The sequence below is a fragment of the Podospora pseudocomata genome, chromosome 3, assembly GCF_035222375.1.
Source record: "Podospora pseudocomata strain CBS 415.72m chromosome 3, whole genome shotgun sequence".
In the NCBI taxonomy this organism is placed as follows: domain Eukaryota; kingdom Fungi; phylum Ascomycota; class Sordariomycetes; order Sordariales; family Podosporaceae; genus Podospora; species Podospora pseudocomata.
Window position 1 is genome coordinate 3,581,642 of NC_085887.1, and position 18,115 is coordinate 3,599,756.

The window sequence follows — 18,115 nt, forward strand, 5'->3', positions numbered from 1 at the left end:
CAATAGCGTGGGCCAAGCTGAATGGTTCGCTCAGCCAGAGTAACCGATCAAACACCACATTGTTGAGGAGGACGATGGCACCTTGACCCAACGCAGACTCCCCTGCGGATGGGGTCTGCCAGAGAACATGGCTCAACCAGGTACCCGGGCTGCGGCTTGTGAGCATCCCGATGCCACCTTTCGAGGAGCCTTGTGGCTGTCCATTGACATGAGACACACTGACCACACCAAGTAGATGGACTCAAGGCACAAGAAAACTCCACCAGGTGATGGCAATCCTTGTGGAATCAGACATCAACGCCCTCTACTCGACAAGATAACGCTTTTCACACCATTGGGTCATCCACTCTCCTCAACTTACCACCTCATGGGGCTGGCAGCCTATTACAGGATGAGCTAGGACTCGACGACTGGTTTACAAGCAAAATCATCTCACGATGGCTCATTTTCTACGCTCACCACGTGAAATATGGCATCGACAAATCATCGACACTGGTGCCAGGCTCCAGCTGGGCTCTTTCGATTATTTTCCCTTTGATGCTCTCAGGGATGCCACGGATGCCTTTATTAACCGGCAAGGGCTTGTTCAAGGTTCATCACAATGCGATTCATTACTTCGAGAGTTGGTCTTGGAACATGCTGCGCGGGAAAACGGTTCGGAAAGAGTTGGTTTGGTCGCCTGTCTCCACGCCCTTTCCCACTCCGTTGGCACGACACTGCTGGTAGCAATGAGAGAGAAATGCCAGCTAGAAGCAACCAGCCCGAAATTCTTGAGCTGCTTGACGCTTAGTGCACGCGCAAACCCGTTGCTCATCAACAGAACAGACAGCCAAGTTGCGGAAATCCTCTTGAGCCTGCTGGCGGGCACCGACTTTCTCCCAGCCATCAAACAGCTTTTCCAGACCCTGGAGGAAGGCCCTGATGCATACATCCTTCCACCTTCCTACATCATCGACTTTTTGAACGCGACAGACTTTTCCACAGCTTTCAGGACCCACTTGGACATGCTGCAACAAGAACGGAAATACATGAGTCTCTGTACCGCAGTTTCCTGGATTCGATCAGTATCTAATCAGCCCGAGACCTCCACAGCAAAGATAGTAGCGTCCGCTTTAGTGCCAGACAGGATATTTTGGGCCAACTGGAGACCAGACCAGGAACGGCTAAGGAACTGGGAAGAAGGGACCTTTTCAGAAACCCAGAGACAAAAGCTGTGCTATGTGTTTGATCTCGAAGGACCAGACATTACCGGCTCAGGGTATCCGTGCCTGAAAGACTCGGTTCCTGGATGTTTCAACGTCGTACCGGTCGTCAACCGAGACGTTCTATTACTCCACCGCCTCCTAGCCAATCTGGACAACGCACAGCGTATTCCTGGCCCACACGCCATCAATCTCGTCATACACCTCTGTATCAACAGCTCGAGGCCTCTGGACAATGATCTTCTTTCCCTCACCGAAGCAGTGCTGGAGACCGACGATGACGAGTCCATCCACTCGATCCTCATGTGGTTACAAACCTACGAAGCCGGCTTTGACATTCGAATGACAGCTCTGACGAGGACACTTCCCATCTTGGAAGTCTATCCAAACCTTCAGCGGTTGCTCTCTGGATATGTCAGCTTAGACGTGGCTCGAGTCATGCAGTTGGCCAGGGAAGAATACAACTCTATACTAGAGACGGACGTTGCAGAGAATCTTGCCATGAGGATACACGACTTTGGGGTGGCTATAGTGAACGCCAACTGGCTTCACGGATCTCTGCCCCTGAATCTATGGCAAAGCCTACAGCAACTCCCACCCAAAGAGACCTTGGATGAGATCTTCGAGGCCCTCGGGACATCTCGCATCATGAACGAAGACATCAGGGCATACCTGAGGGTGGTGATTGGAGGAGAAACCCATGGCGACTCCCCTCCAGCCGAAGCGTTGCTAGCAATCGTCCGCCAGACCATCCGATTTTACGCAAGAGGTGTTGAGCCCGAAAGAGCAAAGCTTGCCACCGAGATAGAGCCACTACGCCATCATGACCCCAAAGTATATGACGCCTGTATCGAGCGAATCTTGAACGAGGATATCGTCCTCATCAAGGATATGCTGCCACTGGTCCGGTCAGAAAGTCATTCCTCGTGTGTCGAATTTGCGCGCCTCTTGGCCCAGCGTCAACAGCTGCGCTGTTACACTCATGAATGCTGGCATCAGCTGTTGTTCTTCCGGTTACTCCAACAGAGGCGAGACTTGCTGGCGTGGTCAGCCGCGGAGCTTCCTTTGCAGAACTTCGTCCAGTGGGTGCATGATCTCAGGGCTCTGTTCTCTCAACAAAGAGTTGGTGGTAGCAGTGGCATCTCGAGGATGTCGTTGTCGGATCTTGGGTTTACGCCGGAAAGGTATCAATGGTGGGACGTGCTCCAGCACCATTATGGAAGAGCAGTTGGTATATTGGCATATCTACACCAGGAGGGCAAGGGAGATTTAAAATGGCTGTGGCTGCAAGAGATACCAGATACAACTGTATTATTGGACATTCTGCAAGACGAAAACAAAGTGTTGCCGCAGGACTCGGTGCTGATGTCGCTTTTTCAGCCGAAACCAGACACGCTGAGTCTCATCTGTTTGGCTTTGGCTGGCTTACGTCGGGCTGCTCCTCAAGGGAAGGTGGCCCTTGAGAGTATCTGCGCTCGGGAAAAACAGCTGGATGCTGGGAAGTGGAATCGTCAGGCCACGCAGGTGCTGAGTTACTGCTGGAGACGCTCGCCAGACATCAACACCGATGACATGAGTCGCAATGCCCTTTGGGCTCTCACGGCTTTGTTGGGGTTAAGGGATGATGTTGACGACCAAGGTCTGCAGGTTGCCGGAGAATGCCTCATGGCCGACTACGCAAACCTGGTTCTCGCGGCCAATAACCTTCTCGATATGCAAGTTCTACTTCAAAGTTCGGATGCGGCCCGAACAACTATGCTCATGGAGGAGCTCGGCGTAGAAGATGCCCCTCCTGTTGAACCCTTCACTCCAGCTGCGGCCATGATTCCTACACACCTCACCAGCTTCATCGAACCAGTCGGTGAAATGCAATGGGAGCTTTGCTTCCCTCTCAAAAAGATCTCCGCCCAGAAGAGACAAGCCATCGGCATCGATCCCTCCCCACGCTTGCTCCTCGTGAGGATATCCCTTCTAGACCAGCAACCAGCTTTTTGCATCCACTACCACCCCAGCACCACCGACGACAGCAACACCCGTCCTCACGGCTTGTGGCACGTAAGCGGCCTCAACATGCCAGACGGCACCATCTGCTTCGCCAAACCATCCCTATTCGCCTACCTCCTAAGCCGCAGACTCTCCGCCTTCCTCTCCTCGCTGTCTCAAGATAACCATATCAGCGGCACCATCCAAGAGCAACTCCAACTGGACAGAACCTACACCTTCATCTCATCCATCCTTGCCTCTCCCCTATCCCACTGCCTGGCATGCCTCGAACAACTCGCCCGCCCCGGTCCAATTCCTGCAACTTGCGGATCTCAGTTCTGTGACGAGATCTTCTTGTTTGCTCCATTAGAAGTCAGAGCACACCACCTCTTGTCCGACCCCCCGGCGTTGGACTTCTTACTAGCATGTGTCTATTCAGCCAATGTCTCTGTTCCAGAACTGAGAAATGGGCTCAGAGCGGTCATTGACTCTTTTCCTGTCCTGGCGGGAGTAAGCTCCTCGCCATGGGAGACGTTATCCCGGATTTTAAGTCGGGAAAACCCAGGGTCTGATGATGGCCTCTCAGCAGATAGAGAGACTTTACTCTCTTGGATGAGCGGGCAGTTTGGGGGCAGTGGTAGTCTGATTTCTGCGCCGGGTGGGTCGAAATTACCAGCTATGCAGGGGGTTGTGCAGTTTATACTGAGAACTGGCGACTTTATTGGCGGTGCGGGGTGCTCTGGGAATATCAAGTTTATTGGGTCGGGATTGGGGACTAGGAGCATGTGGGAGATTTTGTGCAAGGGGTTGGTTGTGGGCGGTGACGGGGAAGCGGAGGAGAGAGGAGAAGATGAGCCGCCGATGGATTTGAGGACTTGCCGGAAGACAAAGACTACGTGGAAGAGCAGCCTGCTGATGGACAGGAGGGTGTTTGTTGCGTGTGAGGACTTTGGGGGTGTGAAGGGGTTGGTGGTGAGGTATGTGTTGTTGTGTCCAGAGGGGTTTGTGCCACCGAGGATGAGGGTTATTGGGGATGCGCTGAGGCAGAGTTTTGGTGCTTTGAGGGCTGGGAGGTTGGTCAAGGAGTAGTATCAGGTAGGGTTGCAATCATCACCTATACTGAAATAGAAGACTTTCTTCGAACCACACACCAGACACAAGCACACATGATACCTGTGACATGGACTCTATTGAGAAGCGCCTCTGTAACCGCTCAGTCGGGACAGCTGAGTTAGCAGTTCAGCTTCCCTTGGCAGACACTTACACCCCAGGTAGGCAGACTGACAGCCTGATCCAATGTGGCGCGCACTAACGAGCTGCTGCATAGGTGTACATGAGGCTGCCCCCCCTCTCTTCATGATTTTTCATCTTCATGTTTGTCTTCTTCACCTGTCCACATCATTTATCGAAACAACATAATAACACAAAATGGCCTCCCTCTTCACGCAGCGCAGCGCGCGTCGCTCCAACCAAACACTACCCCAACCAACACCCTCATCAGCCAACACCGACCTCTCCCGTCACACCTCTCTCCAATCCCACTCATCCTGGTCCCCCGGCGGTCTTCCCCAGCGCTTCCTCCCTCCCCAGAACCCCCGACCGCAAACAGTAACCCCAGAACAATTCACCTCCCTCTCGCAGCAATTTTCAACCCTCCACGCAGACCTCACCACCCAAGCAAGTCTTTTGCTAGGAGAAATCCTCGCCCTCCAGCAAACCCTTCCCGTCGTCCGCCTTTCAGAAACCTCAACCAACCTAGACATAACCGCATTCCTCCAAGCCCTACTTCACGGGAAGCTCTCCTCCGCCCTCACCCCACCAGTCCCTTCCCAACATGAGGAAACCCCCAAACCCCCCCGCCCCATCAGAGCTCTCTCCCGAGAAATCCAAGCCTGCCTCTCCAAAAACGACTACTTTGCTGCAATCGGCACAGCAATCGACGACCTGCGCCCCTCTGCCAAAGGTGACTCCCCCGACGCCGAGCAAGAAGCCAGGGATCGAATGGACTTGCTCCGATCTGCAATGCCAGAAGGGGAGACATACGAACAATTCTGGGCCGATGTCGCTATGCATCTTGATCACGAGTTTTCTGTTTCTGCTGAGGCTGGGTATGTTAATTCGACAACGTTCAAATCTGGGGTGGGGGTGGGAGAGATACCGAGAGAAAGGTTTTTGGCTACGAGTGATGGGTTTGCTTGGGATGTGGAGGAATTGGTTGGGGAGATTGTGAGGGGAAAGGGGGAGTTTAAGAATCCGGTTACGGGGAGGGTGTTTGAGGGGGGGGATGTCGAGTTGATTAGACGGCATCCATTGGGGAGAGGGGTTGATGAGGCTGTGCTTGCTCTGCAGAGAGAGCAGGGGCAGATGGAAGGAAAGGCGGAGATGGATGGGCAAGAGAAGGCCGGGATGGATGGGCTTGGAAAAGGGGAGGAGAGGTGGGAGGCAAAGTTGTCGGCTCAGTGGGCGAGGCAGATGCATGAGAACATAAGGGAGAAGGCGGAGAAGGAGAGGAAATTGTCGGCGTTGGTGTCGGGGTTTGGGAGGTTGAATCTGGAGGTGACATCGCCAACGACAGCTGCTGTTGAACTGCCAGCAACAACGGCAGTGAGATCAGATGATGTGCCCTCAAAGACAGCTAGTCCATTCATTCCCGGGGCGTTCCCTGACTACACAATCCTTGCGGAACTGCCAGGCTCCAACGAGCATGACAACATCAAGAAGGAGGAAGAGGGCAACAAGGCAAATGCTGGAGAGCCAGATTACAAGTCTTTTGCATGGTACAATAAGTACTTTCACTCCATGTACGGTCAACATTAGAGCATTGATACCGCCAGAAGGCAAACAAACAAATCTTCAAAGTCTTTTGATCGGCCCCTCCCCGGGAGTGATCAGATATTTGTGGCCATCTGAACTGTGAGCATTGCGACATCGGCCTCGGTTGAGGCATTGGGTAATCTTGAGTTTCCAATAAGGACATCTGCAAACAATCGCGTGATTCTGCCAGGCAACCATCATCAGAGGGAACGTGCTTCCATCACCCTCCCGGAACGTGACTCCACTATTCCGGCCAATCCGGTGCTCGCAGCCGGAAGCCACCCTCTCGCTATTCACACTGTGCCGAAAATTGGTCCGTGCTTTCCGAAATTGTGGTCCGTGCACGCCGAAAATGCGGCTTTGGGAAGGTACGGAGCACGGAGTCCAGCAGGAAAGAACCATGCCAACACCAACTCACCCCTCTCGACTTTCCCTGCAATAGTGAGTCAGATAAGCTCTCCATCTTCCTTTAAATTTTCTCACCCTCATCATCTTTCAGGTCTAAACCCTCCAAGCGACACACGAGAGGGGTAGCCGGGCAGACTTCATCTTGACATCGTCCCAGTCATTGTGCTGTTGGCCGTGTGAGGTTGTTAGTCACCACACTCCCTCAACAGAACGGCCAGTTTCAGCTGTCACTCATTCAACAACTGTGTGCCCTTCGTCTCTTCCCTTTTCAAAGCCAGTTCCTACAACTCACTCGCCACCTTTACTTTGAACAACCAGCTCAAACATCATGACAAGAGTGACCATGGACACGAGCTCTTTCAGCTCATTCACTCCCCGGGAGCCTCAAACCGACCGCCCTCCAAGAGAGCCGGCCCCTCCCACTCCCTTTATCTCTTTCATCAAGCCTCAAGGCCAGCTCTGGAACTACAACCGGCACAAGACCCACGAAGACCAGCCAGGCAACATCCCCAAGGCTTTCCTCGATGCCATGAGCGTCAGAGAGAAGGTCTACGTCGAAGAACAGGGCGTTGCCTTGGAGAACGAATTCGACAGTGACGACCACCGTAGCTGGTACCGTCTCCCCCGTTTACCCTTTTTGAATTCATAACTAACACCCTGCTTTAAAAGCCACTGGGTAATCTACGCTTCTGTCCTCACCACCATCCTCCCAGCCATCCTAGACCCCCGAACCGGCAGGCTCGTCCGCCCCCGTGTCACCAGGACCACCTCCCTCCCCATCGGCACCCTCCGCCTAGTCCCCTTTCCCCACTCAGCCCACCCCCGCAACGGCGGCATCTACTTAAACGGCCTCCTCACCAACGTCGGCGACCCCGTCCGCCCTAGAAGCAGCGAGACGGTCCAGGCCCTCCAGCCCCAGGAGATCCAAGGAGGCAACCGTCGCAACTCCCTCTATATCCGCGACTTCCCCACCACCTTCCACAACGGTCAGGAGCCGTACGTGAAGCTCGGTCGTCTGGCTGTCCTCAAGGAGTACCGTAACAAGGGAATCGCGGGCCAGCTTGTGCGCGCCGCAGTTACCTGGATGCAGACGAATTACACCATCTTCAACCCTAGCCCTTCCGTGTTGGGCTTTGACAGACTGGGCATGGACGTGACGGGCCAGCTGCCTAAGTGGCGGGGCCTGTTTTGCATTCATGCGCAGGAGGAGGCGGTCAAGGTCTGGGAGAGGTATGGGTTCAAGGTGGACGAGAAGATGGGAAAGTGGTGGGAGGAGGGGATCCCGCATGTGGGCATGTGGTTGAGGGTTCCGGTTGGCAAGGGGGGTCATACTGTTGCCTGAGCTGAGATGGAGGACTGGTGTGGTTTTTATTGCTCTTTTGGAATGGCGAGTACAAGTGTCTCTCGTCCAGGCTTGATGCCTTTTCCCTGTATTCTGCTGGCCAGGCATGCTTTTATTCCAAAACAGAGAAACTCTTCATGGCTATGGCGTTTTTTTGGGAGCAAGAGGACAAGGAAAAGCATCTGCTGGCTCGGCTGGCTTATGATAATACCCTGGCAAATGGGTCATTTATCAAGCACCTCTCTGTTCGTCTGTCTGAGATCGAGGTCGTCTTTGCAATGTGTATGATAGCAAGCGTTGGAGCATCGGGGCACTGGAGGTTCTTTGCTTTTTACTTCGTAGATTTATGGGAAACGGTCTCCAATCACTGAGACACAGATTATAGCCCCCCATCTCTATGGTAAAAAAAGACAGAAAAATACAAAGAGATGTAGAGGAGGCCACACACACAAGAAAAGACATGTGCACATGTGGCATGGTATTTTTGACACCGATGACGCCTTTCGGAAATTGACGATTTGCTCCCTTTTTATGAGAGACCCCTATTTGTGCCTGTTTAACAAGAGTGCCGTGCAGCCATCCCAGACCGTAATGGGCAAATACATCCCTGCAAAACAAGTCGTAAAATCCGTTCCACGCCGAACCACATGCCTTCCACCAGAGACACCATTTACCGGTTGCTCTTGGCGACACGCTCCAACTCGTCCTTCTTCTTGATGGCATAAGAGTTGCTGGAACCCTTGGCGGCGTTGATGAGCTCCTCAGCAAGGCACTCAGCAATCGACTTGACGTTGCGGAAAGAGGCCTCGCGGGCACCAGTGGTGAGGAGAGAGATGGCCTGGTTGACGCGGCGGAGGGGAGAGACATCGACGGCCTGTCTGCGGACGGTACCAGCCGAGCCGATACGGGTGCTGTCTTCGCGGGGACCGCAGTTGACAATGGCGTCAACGGCAATCTGGATGGGGTTCTGGTCGGTCATCAGGTGGATCTGTGCGTGATGGTGTCAGTTCTCTCAGATCCTCCAACTTCCTTGGGTGCTCGGTGATGCTCACGATCTCGAAGGCATGGGCGACGATGCGGACGGCCATCATCTTCTTGCCGTTGTTGCGGCCGTGCATCATGAGGGAGTTGGTGAGACGCTCAATGATAGGGCAGTTGGCCTTGCGGAAACGCTTGGCGGCATAGCGACCAGCAGAGTGAGGGAGGTAGACAGGAGCCCGGATCTGGATGTAGTCGCTGAAGCACACAAAGTCCCGTTAGCCTCCAATTCCCCAGCCAGAGAGAGAGCAAGAGCCACCATGTGAAGCCTGCGTTCCGAATCTCGAATATCTTTCGGTGGTTCGATCGGCGCGCGTAACTTCGCAATCGGGCTTCCTGCTCGGGTTCTGATCTTGCGACCAAGGTAGAGGGCTCTTACGTCAAGGAGATATCCCGGATCTCGACATCATCGTAGCTCCAGCGGTCTGTAATTGACACCAGTCAGCGTCTGAGTTCCCCATCTTCGAGTTTTGTCGGTTGTTGAAGTCGTCCCGCAGTCGAAATGGGGGGTCTGCTGCATGGGGCAAAATAACGTACTGAAGAGCTTGATGCTGCCAACCTCAGCGGCAACCTCCTTGGGGAGGACCTCGTAGGCCTGAACTTCAACGCCGGCGTCAGACATGATTGCTGGTGGTTGGCTGTCGTGGTGGATGGATTGATCGAAGTTGGCGTTGGGGCGGGCTGCACAGCAAGTCTTCTGAGTTCGGGAGTCGTGAATTTTTTGGTGGCCCCGCTTGAGGTGGTCAGGGCGGCCCACCAGCCACTCACGGGGCCGCATTCACCTTAGGGCTCGGTTGACCTAAGCTTTGCCAGAGAGCAGCGAACCTCTGTCAGAAAAAACTCCCCGCCTTTGACATTGCGACCGCTGGACCTCGACCTCTGACCCGTTCACCAAAACACCAGAACAGACATCCAAAATGGCTCCCGCGGCAACTGGTGCGAAGAAGCAGAAGAAGAAGTGGTCCAAGGGAAAGGGTAAGCTTCATTCATGTCGAAAATTTGATGCCCTGATGCCTCTGTAATTGGGGTTGGGGCGATGGCGATAGGCACGGTCGCAGACGCAGACGCAGACGCAGATGGCTAACCTTTGGCAAAAACAACAGTCAAGGACAAGGCCCAGCACGCCGTCATCCTCGACAAGACCACTTCCGACAAGCTCTATAAGGATGTCCAGTCCTACCGCCTCGTGACTGTCGCCACCCTCGTCGACAGACTCAAGATCAACGGCTCCCTCGCCCGGAGGTGCCTTGCCGACTTGGAGGAGAAGGGCCAGATCAAGCAGGTCGTCAGCCACAGCAAGATGAAGATCTACAGTATGTTTGGTTGATGGTTCGCGACAGTAGCGGAATTGTGCTGACACGCTCTAGCTCGCGCCGTTACCGCCGCCGAGTAAATATTCCCACCAAAGACTTCATTTCAACGGACCTGACGGGCAGGACAAATAACGACTTTTGTTAACGGCGGTTCGCTTGGGGTTTACGGTTTCATCGGGTTATTTACGGCTACATCACTGGGAAAGGGGTTCTTTTTTTCAGCACGGTGTAGCATAGGGATCGGAAGCGCTCCAGGATTCCTTAGATCGGAATTGCATCAAGATACGAACAGAAAACGCCGCTCCGCCCGGCAGCCCGGAGCATGGAGATGTGATACCACACAATAAAGTCAGCATGCCCAAAAACTGATGACGTGACGAGAACTTTCTTTGGGATTGGAAGCAGAATGTGATGTATGCCGCGGAGGGCGCAGGAACCATGCAGCTCAAGACAAAAATCGAGACTGATTCCCAATCCAATGGTGCCAGTGCCTCTTCGTGTGCTTGTGCTCGTGCTGGCCGAGAAGCCCCCGAGTTGATGACATCACTTGAAGACTACGCGACCACGCGTTAAGTGCAATAGACTGGCCATTGAGGTGTCGACGACGAGGAAAAGATATGCAAAGTGTGTCGGTGGAGTGTGTCGATGCCTTCTCCAGTCCATATGATATATTGCTGCTGACTCTTTGCCGCGCCGAGCCTCTCTTTGTCCTGGTCTTCTTCGATTGTTCGAGGGTTGTTCGAGCAAGCTGTTTGTTGGAAATCTTATCTCAGTCCAACATGTAGATCTCCAAGCAAGCCCGTCATGCCGTAATTATCGCCAGTATATCAATAAGGCAGTTGGGTAATATTCATGCAGCTGCTGGTTCCAAGACACCGGATTATTCCGGAGGTTGGAGGTCTCGGCCCTGAGATGAGTTGGCAAAGAACCACAACATTATCTATTCGTCCACCCAAACAGACGTTGGAAGGCACAAATAACAACCAAAATCCACCACAACCTCAGGGATTTTCCGCATCTCAGAATCGTGATGCCTTTCCATGTCTCCGTATCTCAAAAGAAAAGCTGAGGATCGTTGCCCTGTCCGGCAAGTGCCGTTTGACTCTTGCCACTGGTATCTTGATGCTGCCAAGGCCGGGAAGCCTGGGGAAAGTGTGGGATGCCGACAGACCGGGAGGTCAAGACATGGGAGGATGATGCCATCTGGATATCAAAATCGAGGGTTCACCTTGCTTATAACTTGTCAACTTGTCAGTTCTTCAGGGTCCTTTCCCAACTCCAATTCGAACAGACATAGCAATTGGATCCGGCCGATTGGTTGCTGTCGGCAGCGTTGATCGGAAACTTTTTATTAGCCTCGTGGAACCTTTACAGCCGAACGGGGCTAGAAGAGTTGGCAGCAATCCTTGTGAATTTTTAACCATGATCGAAACCCGGCCCGGCGATAAAGCACTTTGCACTTTTCAAGGGGGAGAGGGGGGCTTGAAACTTCGGTTGAGAATCGGTCATGAAAGTTTACACTTTGAAGGCGGCGGGCTGGACTTGCGGTGACAGCTGCTGCATGTGAGAAGCTGGAAGGAAGCCCACACACAACGCACCCCGGGCGGCCGTTGATGCAATTCCAGGCAAAATCCTGCCACAGAAAAATGGCTCCCCTTCGGCCGCTCACTACCAGAGAAAGAAAAAGACTGGAGCCTCGGGCTTAACCGGCAACTGCGTTGCTGTTAGCGCTACTGTGCCGGCCAGTGATAAGGCTGGAAATGGAGCAGAAAGGCAGTGGATGGCTGGCGATGGCCCGTGCCCGCACTGACAAGGGGCGCCGGGAAGACTCGCAAAGCTCAAAAGCTGGTCTCTTCCAAGGCCCACTTGTCGAATTTTTTTCCCTCTCCCCCCCCAAACCCTCTCGTCCGCAGAATTTAATTCTCGCGACCTCCCCATCTCTTCCCGTTTCCAATCTCTCACCGCAGAGATCTCTCCACTCATTCTTTTCTAATCGAGGCCGACTTGATCAGAAATCTTCAAAATGTCTGACGCTAAGCCTCACGTTTTGGGCATGCCCGTAAGTTCAACCTCTCTACCGCCGTCATCTCCGTTAATTCCCTCGGATCCGTCCACGCCGGCGCCCACGAAACCTCTCGGAGCCCTGTCGTCATGACTGCCATCACCAATTGACCACGACGACTCGGAACAATGGTCTCTTGGATGATGGCCTTCATGATGGCATCCTCACGAATGCTGTTGGGCACCGGCTGTAGCGGTTACCCCTCCAAACGGACGATATCAGAATTGTGCGCAGTTTAACTAACATGTTTTGCAATAGCCCTTCGTGGTGGACTTCTTGAGTACGTAGAACCCGAAATCAACGACCGGACGAACACATTCACATTCGCTTTCTCTTTTCCTTGAGAATGCTGGGTGTCCCTCGCTGCGCCGCAGTTGGTTGGGCCTCGCAATTCACAACAGCATGCTGACAACATTCAACAGTGGGTGGTGTCTCCGCCGCCGTCTCGAAGACCGCTGCTGCTCCCATCGAGCGCATCAAGCTTCTCGTTCAGAACCAGGTAAGTTGTTACCGGGCACACATCTGCCCTCCCTGACTGCTCTCTTGTGGGCGGGGCGGCTGGAACTGCTGCATATGCTACGGTGGATCAATCTGATCTCCGCTGTCACGTGCCAGCAGCTACAGCCCTCCCTGGAGAGCGGCAGGTCCCGCAACCACACATTTCTGACAGATCACTAACAACCCTCCAGGATGAGATGATCAAGGCCGGCCGCCTCGACCGCCGCTATGCTGGTATCACCGACTGCTTCAAGCGCGTCACCGCCGACGAGGGTGTCATGTCCCTCTGGCGTGGCAACACTGCCAACGTCATCCGTTACTTCCCCACCCAGGCCTTGAACTTCGCTTTCCGTGACAAGTTCAAGAAGATGTTCGGCTACAAGAAGGACAAGGATGGCTACGCCAAGTGGATGGCTGGTAACCTTGCCTCCGGTGGTGTAAGTTTTGCTCTAGATCTGCTGTTCGCCTGAGGCCTGTGCTAACATTGATATCTCTAGGCCGCTGGTGCCACTTCCCTCCTCTTCGTCTACTCCCTTGACTACGCCCGTACCCGTCTGGCCAACGACTCCAAGTCTGCCAAGGGTGGCGGTGCCCGTCAGTTCAACGGTCTCATCGACGTCTACAGAAAGACTCTCGCCGCTGACGGCATCCGCGGTCTCTACCGTGGCTTCGGTCCTTCCGTTGCCGGTATTGTCGTCTACCGTGGTCTCTACTTCGGCATGTACGACTCCATCAAGCCCGTCCTCCTTGTCGGTGACCTCCAGAACAACTTCCTTGCCTCTTTCGCCCTTGGTTGGTGCGTCACCACCGGTGCCGGTATCGCCTCTTACCCCCTTGATACCGTCCGTCGTCGCATGATGATGACCTCCGGTGAGGCTGTCAAGTACAAGTCCTCTTTCGATGCCTTCCAGCAGATCGTCCGCAAGGAGGGTGTCAAGTCTCTCTTCAAGGGTGCCGGTGCCAACATCCTCCGTGGTGTCGCCGGTGCTGGTGTCTTGTCCATCTATGACCAGCTCCAGGTCCTCATGTTCGGCAAGGCCTTCAAGGGTGGTTCCGGCTAAATGCACTTAGCCATTGTACAAACACAACAATGACAGGGGAAGGATGGTGGCGGTTTTGGGGAAGAAGAGATGGGTAGACAGGGTGGATCCGTTCGTGGCCGCATGGACGTGCTGGGACGGTGGAAAAACACTTGCGGGTTAAAATTGGGCATGTCTGGCGTTATGGGACGCGGATGGGCCGAGGGTTACTCGCTGTAATTTATACTCTTTCAGCCATTCCTGGTGTATTCCTCGTCACGATGGCATTGCTTTGCCACTCCTGGCTATTTCCTTTGGTTGCATGCGAATCATAGATCCTTGACAGTACTGAATTTGCGGTTTAGAGTGATTTTTCTCGTCCTTGCCTACTACTTGAGATGTCATTTTGTAAAAGATACCTCCTTCCATATATCAACACCAAGGTTGCCGGTGATATGGATGGAAGACCAGAATGGTGATGCTTCGCCTGACAAACGGTCACGTTACGTAATTGGCCAGTCGCGTCACGCTTTCCAATTTCAATCTTTCAACTCCAACCTTGTTCAATTAATTCAACGAACCTCAACCGCCCCAGATTCCTACCTAACGTCGAAATCACCTTTCATCTAAAGTCTTAGCAGAACAACTATTCGACTTGCTAGGTATATCAGCATGCCACCAAAACAGTCTACTGGTGCGGGCGGCCGCGGTCAACCAGCCGGGAGCGTTAACAAGTCCAGCGCTGCTACAAAAACGGCAGCCAACTCGAGTAAACGCGCAACAGCCAATACCACTACTGGTGCCAACAAGAAGAGAAAAGCCACACTCTCCGACGAAGAGAACGACTCTGGCAGACGACGAACCCAGCCAGAAGTGGAGGAGGAGGAAGAAGACGAAGACGACGAAGACGACGAAGACGACGAGAGGGAGTCGATCCCGCCTGAGCTACTCTCAAAGATCGTTCACGAGCTGTTTGAGCACAAGGAAACCAAGATCACCAAGGACGCTAACAATGCTCTGTCGGGGTATATGGATGTTTTTGTGAGGGAGGCGATCGCGCGAGCGGCTGCGGAGAGGAAGGGGGTTTTTTTGGAGGTGGAAGATTTGGAGAAGGTGGCGGCGCAGTTGGTTTTGGATCTTTGAGGTTATGGAGGAGTTGGGGACAGTCAGCATATGGGCAAGAGCCAGGACGGTAGTCACCGACGACAAGGCTGAATGGACAGTGGGGCTTTGGTTGTGAGGCTATTTATATGGCATCTTCAGGGCAAAGGCAGGGTGGATGGCCGCCGTTGAGTTGGTTTATGGCGGATGGGTAGCGGATAGTGTTATGGAAAGGAAGAGAGGGGGTTTACCAGCACGCAACATCCGGCCGATCATCTTTCAGATGCCGGCCAGGAGACCCAACGGAACAGGTTCGTTGTTTAAGCCGGGCCAGTACCGATGCAGGAGGGTGTTTCTTGGCCCCGTGCTTTGTTGTTCCTGCTTTTCTGGGGTTGGGGGCGTGGGATGGAATAGAATACAAGGCGTCTAGGAAAAGGCAGATGGAGTCGGACTAAGTCTACTTTGAGGGGATTGATGGAGTCCTCCTCTAGGAAGGCCTTCTAATACAAACAAGTCTTTAGACATGACTCTGGTGTTGGCACATGACATAAAAAGACAAGAGAACATGAATCGAAGCGTCAGTTCGGACGATGAGTTAGGAAGATGCTGCGAATCCGCCACCACCCTCATCAGCTTCTCCAAAAGTCGGTGCGTATGCATGTTTTGGTAGATCGGGCTGTTGAATCTTGGAAAGCTATCAATGAGAAACAAAAGCGACGCTACGAATAATGGTCCTCCTTGCGTTTGCCGTGGATGTTTCGACAGGGTGAGTGCTTGTTACGGGACCTGCACTCCGTAGGGGAAAAGCCAAGATATGGATGAGAGAAAATAAAAAACCCAGCAGCAAGCGCCGACCAGAAGATGTTGCTGTGTGAGCCGAGGCGCTTGGGGGAGAAGGCTGAAACCGAGAGCTGTTTGACATGCGTCACAGAACCCGCACTCTGTGGCAGAAGAAGCCCGTGCATAGGTCTGATGGGCGGCCCCCTTGCCAACCCCTGTTTTTTCTGGAGAGCCTCCACGGTCACCCGCTCTTCCAGCGGCGCGAACTGGACAACAGCAAACCTTATTTCGGCTCCATCTGTGGCCGAATCCACTCAATTCGACGTCAACCTCGACTTCTTCTCCATGCTGGCCACAGCCGCCCCAGGGCCACGAGGGCAGCAACCGCTGTGGCTTGCTCCCCGGGGCTGTGGCCGGCGATGGCACTGGATCAGAGGCTTCATCGTCAGCCGGCACTTGCAGCGCTTCCTTTGACCACGGCGTTTATCCTTTTGCTGTCAGCTCCCTTCCACTAGGACTTGGCCACGCAAGAGAAGCAAGCCCAAGACTTTCAAAGCCACACGGAAGACACAGACATCCGGGCGGCTGCTATGAATATATACTACATTGACAAGGTGCTAACAAAGTGCCATAGGTATTGGTGCAGCCAAGCGAGGGGTAGTTGTTAGTGAAACGCCGCATCGAGGCGGGAGAGAGATGGCTTGTTCCCAGCAGTCTGGGACCAGTGAGATTCTCATCCATGTCCCCCAAAACTCCATCTCAGGATAACTTGCCATCACACAGACGAACCCATGATGCGTTCGCAACAACATCAATTGCCAGCTGCAAACACGAGCAGGACCTCGTTCAGCATTGATCCTTGATATAAACCAATTTCCTTTGGTTTTTCTTGGTGGCATCGCCGCTTTCCTAGCCTAGCGCCGAGAGGTTGCGGTCAAAACGTCGAGACGTTTCAAAGACCTCACCTTGGACCCCCCGGCCCTTGCAAGCACCCCCTGTCCCCCCTACCATTCGGATGTCTCGAGATGCGCTGCAGGTGGATGCGTGCGAGTGCACCTTCAGACGATCCTTCACTTTCCCGCCGGGACCATATTCATGCTTTAAATCACGGCACGTCCCAGACCTCCTGGCCTGGCCTTCTCTTTTTTCCTCTTCATCTGTCCATAGTCTTCAGTTCAGGTGTCGTCCTGTTTTCTTAATCTTTTTCCTCTCTCTTCTCTTCTTCGCCGTCAACCATTCTTTTGACCCTTTACCAACTACCAGGCTAGACCTGTAATATTCACACAGCGCCAGTCGCTTTATTATCAGAAAACAACTTAACAAACACTCTCTTTTTCGACGAGCCGGACACTCACTTCAAACCTCCCCTTTTTATTTTATCACCAAACAACACAAACCCACACACACATATACCTCAAAATGCAGTTCAAGACACTTGCCCTTGCCGCTCTCGCGAGCTTGGCCTCCGCTCAAAGAACCTGGGTTGTCACCGTTGCGCAGAACGGCAGCCTCACCTTTTCCCCGGACAACATCAAGGCCGCCCCAGGCGAGTTTGTCCAGTTCCAGTTCCTCGCTGGCAACCACACCGTCACTCAGTCCACCTTCGACAAGCCATGCCAGCCCATCGCCATGCACAGCAACGCTACCGGCTTCCACTCCGGATTCCAGCCCGTGGCCGCCTCTGCCTCGATGGGCATGATCCCCACCTACACCATCCAGATCAACAACACCAACCCCCTCTGGCTCTACTGCGCTCAGGGCCGTCATTGCGAGAACGGCATGTCCATGGTCATTAACGAGCCGTACGTCTTTTTCCCTCTACCTCTTCAAACTGAAGATATGACAAACTAACACATCAAAACAGAGCAACCAACCCCAACCGCACCCTCGCCAACTACAAGGCCCTTGCCGCCCAGGCTCAGACCATTCTCCCCGGCGGCAGCGCCTCGGGTGGCCAGACCGGCAGCACCGACTCCCCCACCACTCCCCCCACCGGCACCACCCCCGATGGCGAGACCGCCCCCGGCACCGAGACCTCCGAGAGCGCCTCCCCAAGCGTCACGGCCGGTGCTGGCATGCTCGCCGCGCCAGGAGCCTTTGTGCTCTTTGCCGCCGGTGCCGTCGCCATGCTTCTTTAATGTCCTTTTTTACCACCAGGGTATTAGAGTGATGTTTTTTTCAATTTCAAAAGGCGGGAGGAGGAATTTAATATTTTTTGGGACTTGTTTCAAAGGGATAAACAGGAGGCTACCTATCTAGCCCTCGGGTTTTGGGCTGGGTGAGTGGGGATGATGATACCAAAGAGAGAAAGAGCCTGGTGAATGGAGTCGTTTTATGTTGTTCAATTCTAGGGGGAGATATCTTGGTGTACATAATTCTTTGTTGTGGTTGCATGATATCGCCCCGGTGTTCTTTTTTTATTGTTTTTTTGACTTGGGGCTTTTTGCAAAAGGAAACCAATGTGTTTTTCTATTGCATTTTTTAGCTGTATCAAAAATTTATATGTGGTGTTGTTTATGGTAACCTTTTCGTTCAAGAATATATGCCAAGTGTGG

At 53.4% G+C, this 18,115-nt stretch overlaps 8 protein-coding genes across 8 annotated transcripts; 7 read left to right on the plus strand and 1 right to left on the minus strand.

Annotated features, from left to right (window-relative positions):
• Positions 1-437: 437 nt before the first annotated feature.
• Positions 438-4,274, plus strand: QC762_310110 (uncharacterized protein; the record flags this gene model as incomplete). Its single annotated transcript, XM_062889305.1, has 1 exon — positions 438-4,274. One exon carries the CDS (start codon positions 438-440, stop codon positions 4,272-4,274), a length of 3,837 nt encoding a protein of 1,278 aa, XP_062745272.1.
• Positions 4,275-4,365: 91 nt separating this feature from the next.
• Positions 4,366-6,002, plus strand: QC762_310115 (uncharacterized protein; the record flags this gene model as incomplete). Its single annotated transcript, XM_062889306.1, has 2 exons — positions 4,366-4,456; positions 4,687-6,002. 2 exons carry the CDS (start codon positions 4,366-4,368, stop codon positions 6,000-6,002), a joined length of 1,407 nt encoding a protein of 468 aa, XP_062745273.1.
• Positions 6,003-6,406: 404 nt separating this feature from the next.
• QC762_310120 (uncharacterized protein) lies at positions 6,407-7,749 on the plus strand (the record flags this gene model as incomplete). Its single annotated transcript, XM_062889307.1, has 2 exons — positions 6,407-7,019; positions 7,077-7,749. Exons 1-2 carry the CDS (start codon positions 6,736-6,738, stop codon positions 7,747-7,749), a joined length of 957 nt encoding a protein of 318 aa, XP_062745274.1. The 5' UTR covers positions 6,407-6,735.
• A 315-nt stretch (positions 7,750-8,064) lies between these two features.
• Positions 8,065-9,511, minus strand: RPS5 (ribosomal protein S5). Its single transcript, XM_062889308.1, has 4 exons — positions 9,325-9,511; positions 9,167-9,212; positions 8,802-8,985; positions 8,065-8,737 (listed from the first exon to the last, which is right to left on the minus strand). Exons 1-4 carry the CDS (start codon positions 9,407-9,409, stop codon positions 8,420-8,422), a joined length of 633 nt encoding a protein of 210 aa, XP_062745275.1. The 5' UTR covers positions 9,410-9,511; the 3' UTR covers positions 8,065-8,419.
• A 193-nt stretch (positions 9,512-9,704) lies between these two features.
• Positions 9,705-10,421, plus strand: RPS25 (40S ribosomal protein S25; the record flags this gene model as incomplete). Its single annotated transcript, XM_062889309.1, has 3 exons — positions 9,705-9,762; positions 9,891-10,100; positions 10,155-10,421. The coding sequence occupies 3 exons, from the start codon at positions 9,705-9,707 to the stop codon at positions 10,178-10,180; spliced, it is 294 nt and encodes a 97-aa protein (XP_062745276.1). The 3' UTR covers positions 10,181-10,421.
• Positions 10,422-10,870: 449 nt separating this feature from the next.
• Positions 10,871-14,070, plus strand: PET9 (ADP/ATP carrier protein). Its single transcript, XM_062889310.1, has 5 exons — positions 10,871-12,159; positions 12,421-12,442; positions 12,585-12,661; positions 12,852-13,097; positions 13,158-14,070. Exons 1-5 carry the CDS (start codon positions 12,124-12,126, stop codon positions 13,719-13,721), a joined length of 945 nt encoding a protein of 314 aa, XP_062745277.1. The 5' UTR covers positions 10,871-12,123; the 3' UTR covers positions 13,722-14,070.
• Positions 14,071-14,351: 281 nt separating this feature from the next.
• On the plus strand, positions 14,352-14,822 carry QC762_310160 (uncharacterized protein; the record flags this gene model as incomplete). Its single annotated transcript, XM_062889311.1, has 1 exon — positions 14,352-14,822. The coding sequence occupies one exon, from the start codon at positions 14,352-14,354 to the stop codon at positions 14,820-14,822; it is 471 nt and encodes a 156-aa protein (XP_062745278.1).
• A 994-nt stretch (positions 14,823-15,816) lies between these two features.
• Positions 15,817-18,100, plus strand: QC762_310170 (uncharacterized protein). Its single transcript, XM_062889312.1, has 2 exons — positions 15,817-17,362; positions 17,425-18,100. Exons 1-2 carry the CDS (start codon positions 16,980-16,982, stop codon positions 17,696-17,698), a joined length of 657 nt encoding a protein of 218 aa, XP_062745279.1. The 5' UTR covers positions 15,817-16,979; the 3' UTR covers positions 17,699-18,100.
• The last annotated feature ends 15 nt before the right edge of the window (positions 18,101-18,115 follow it).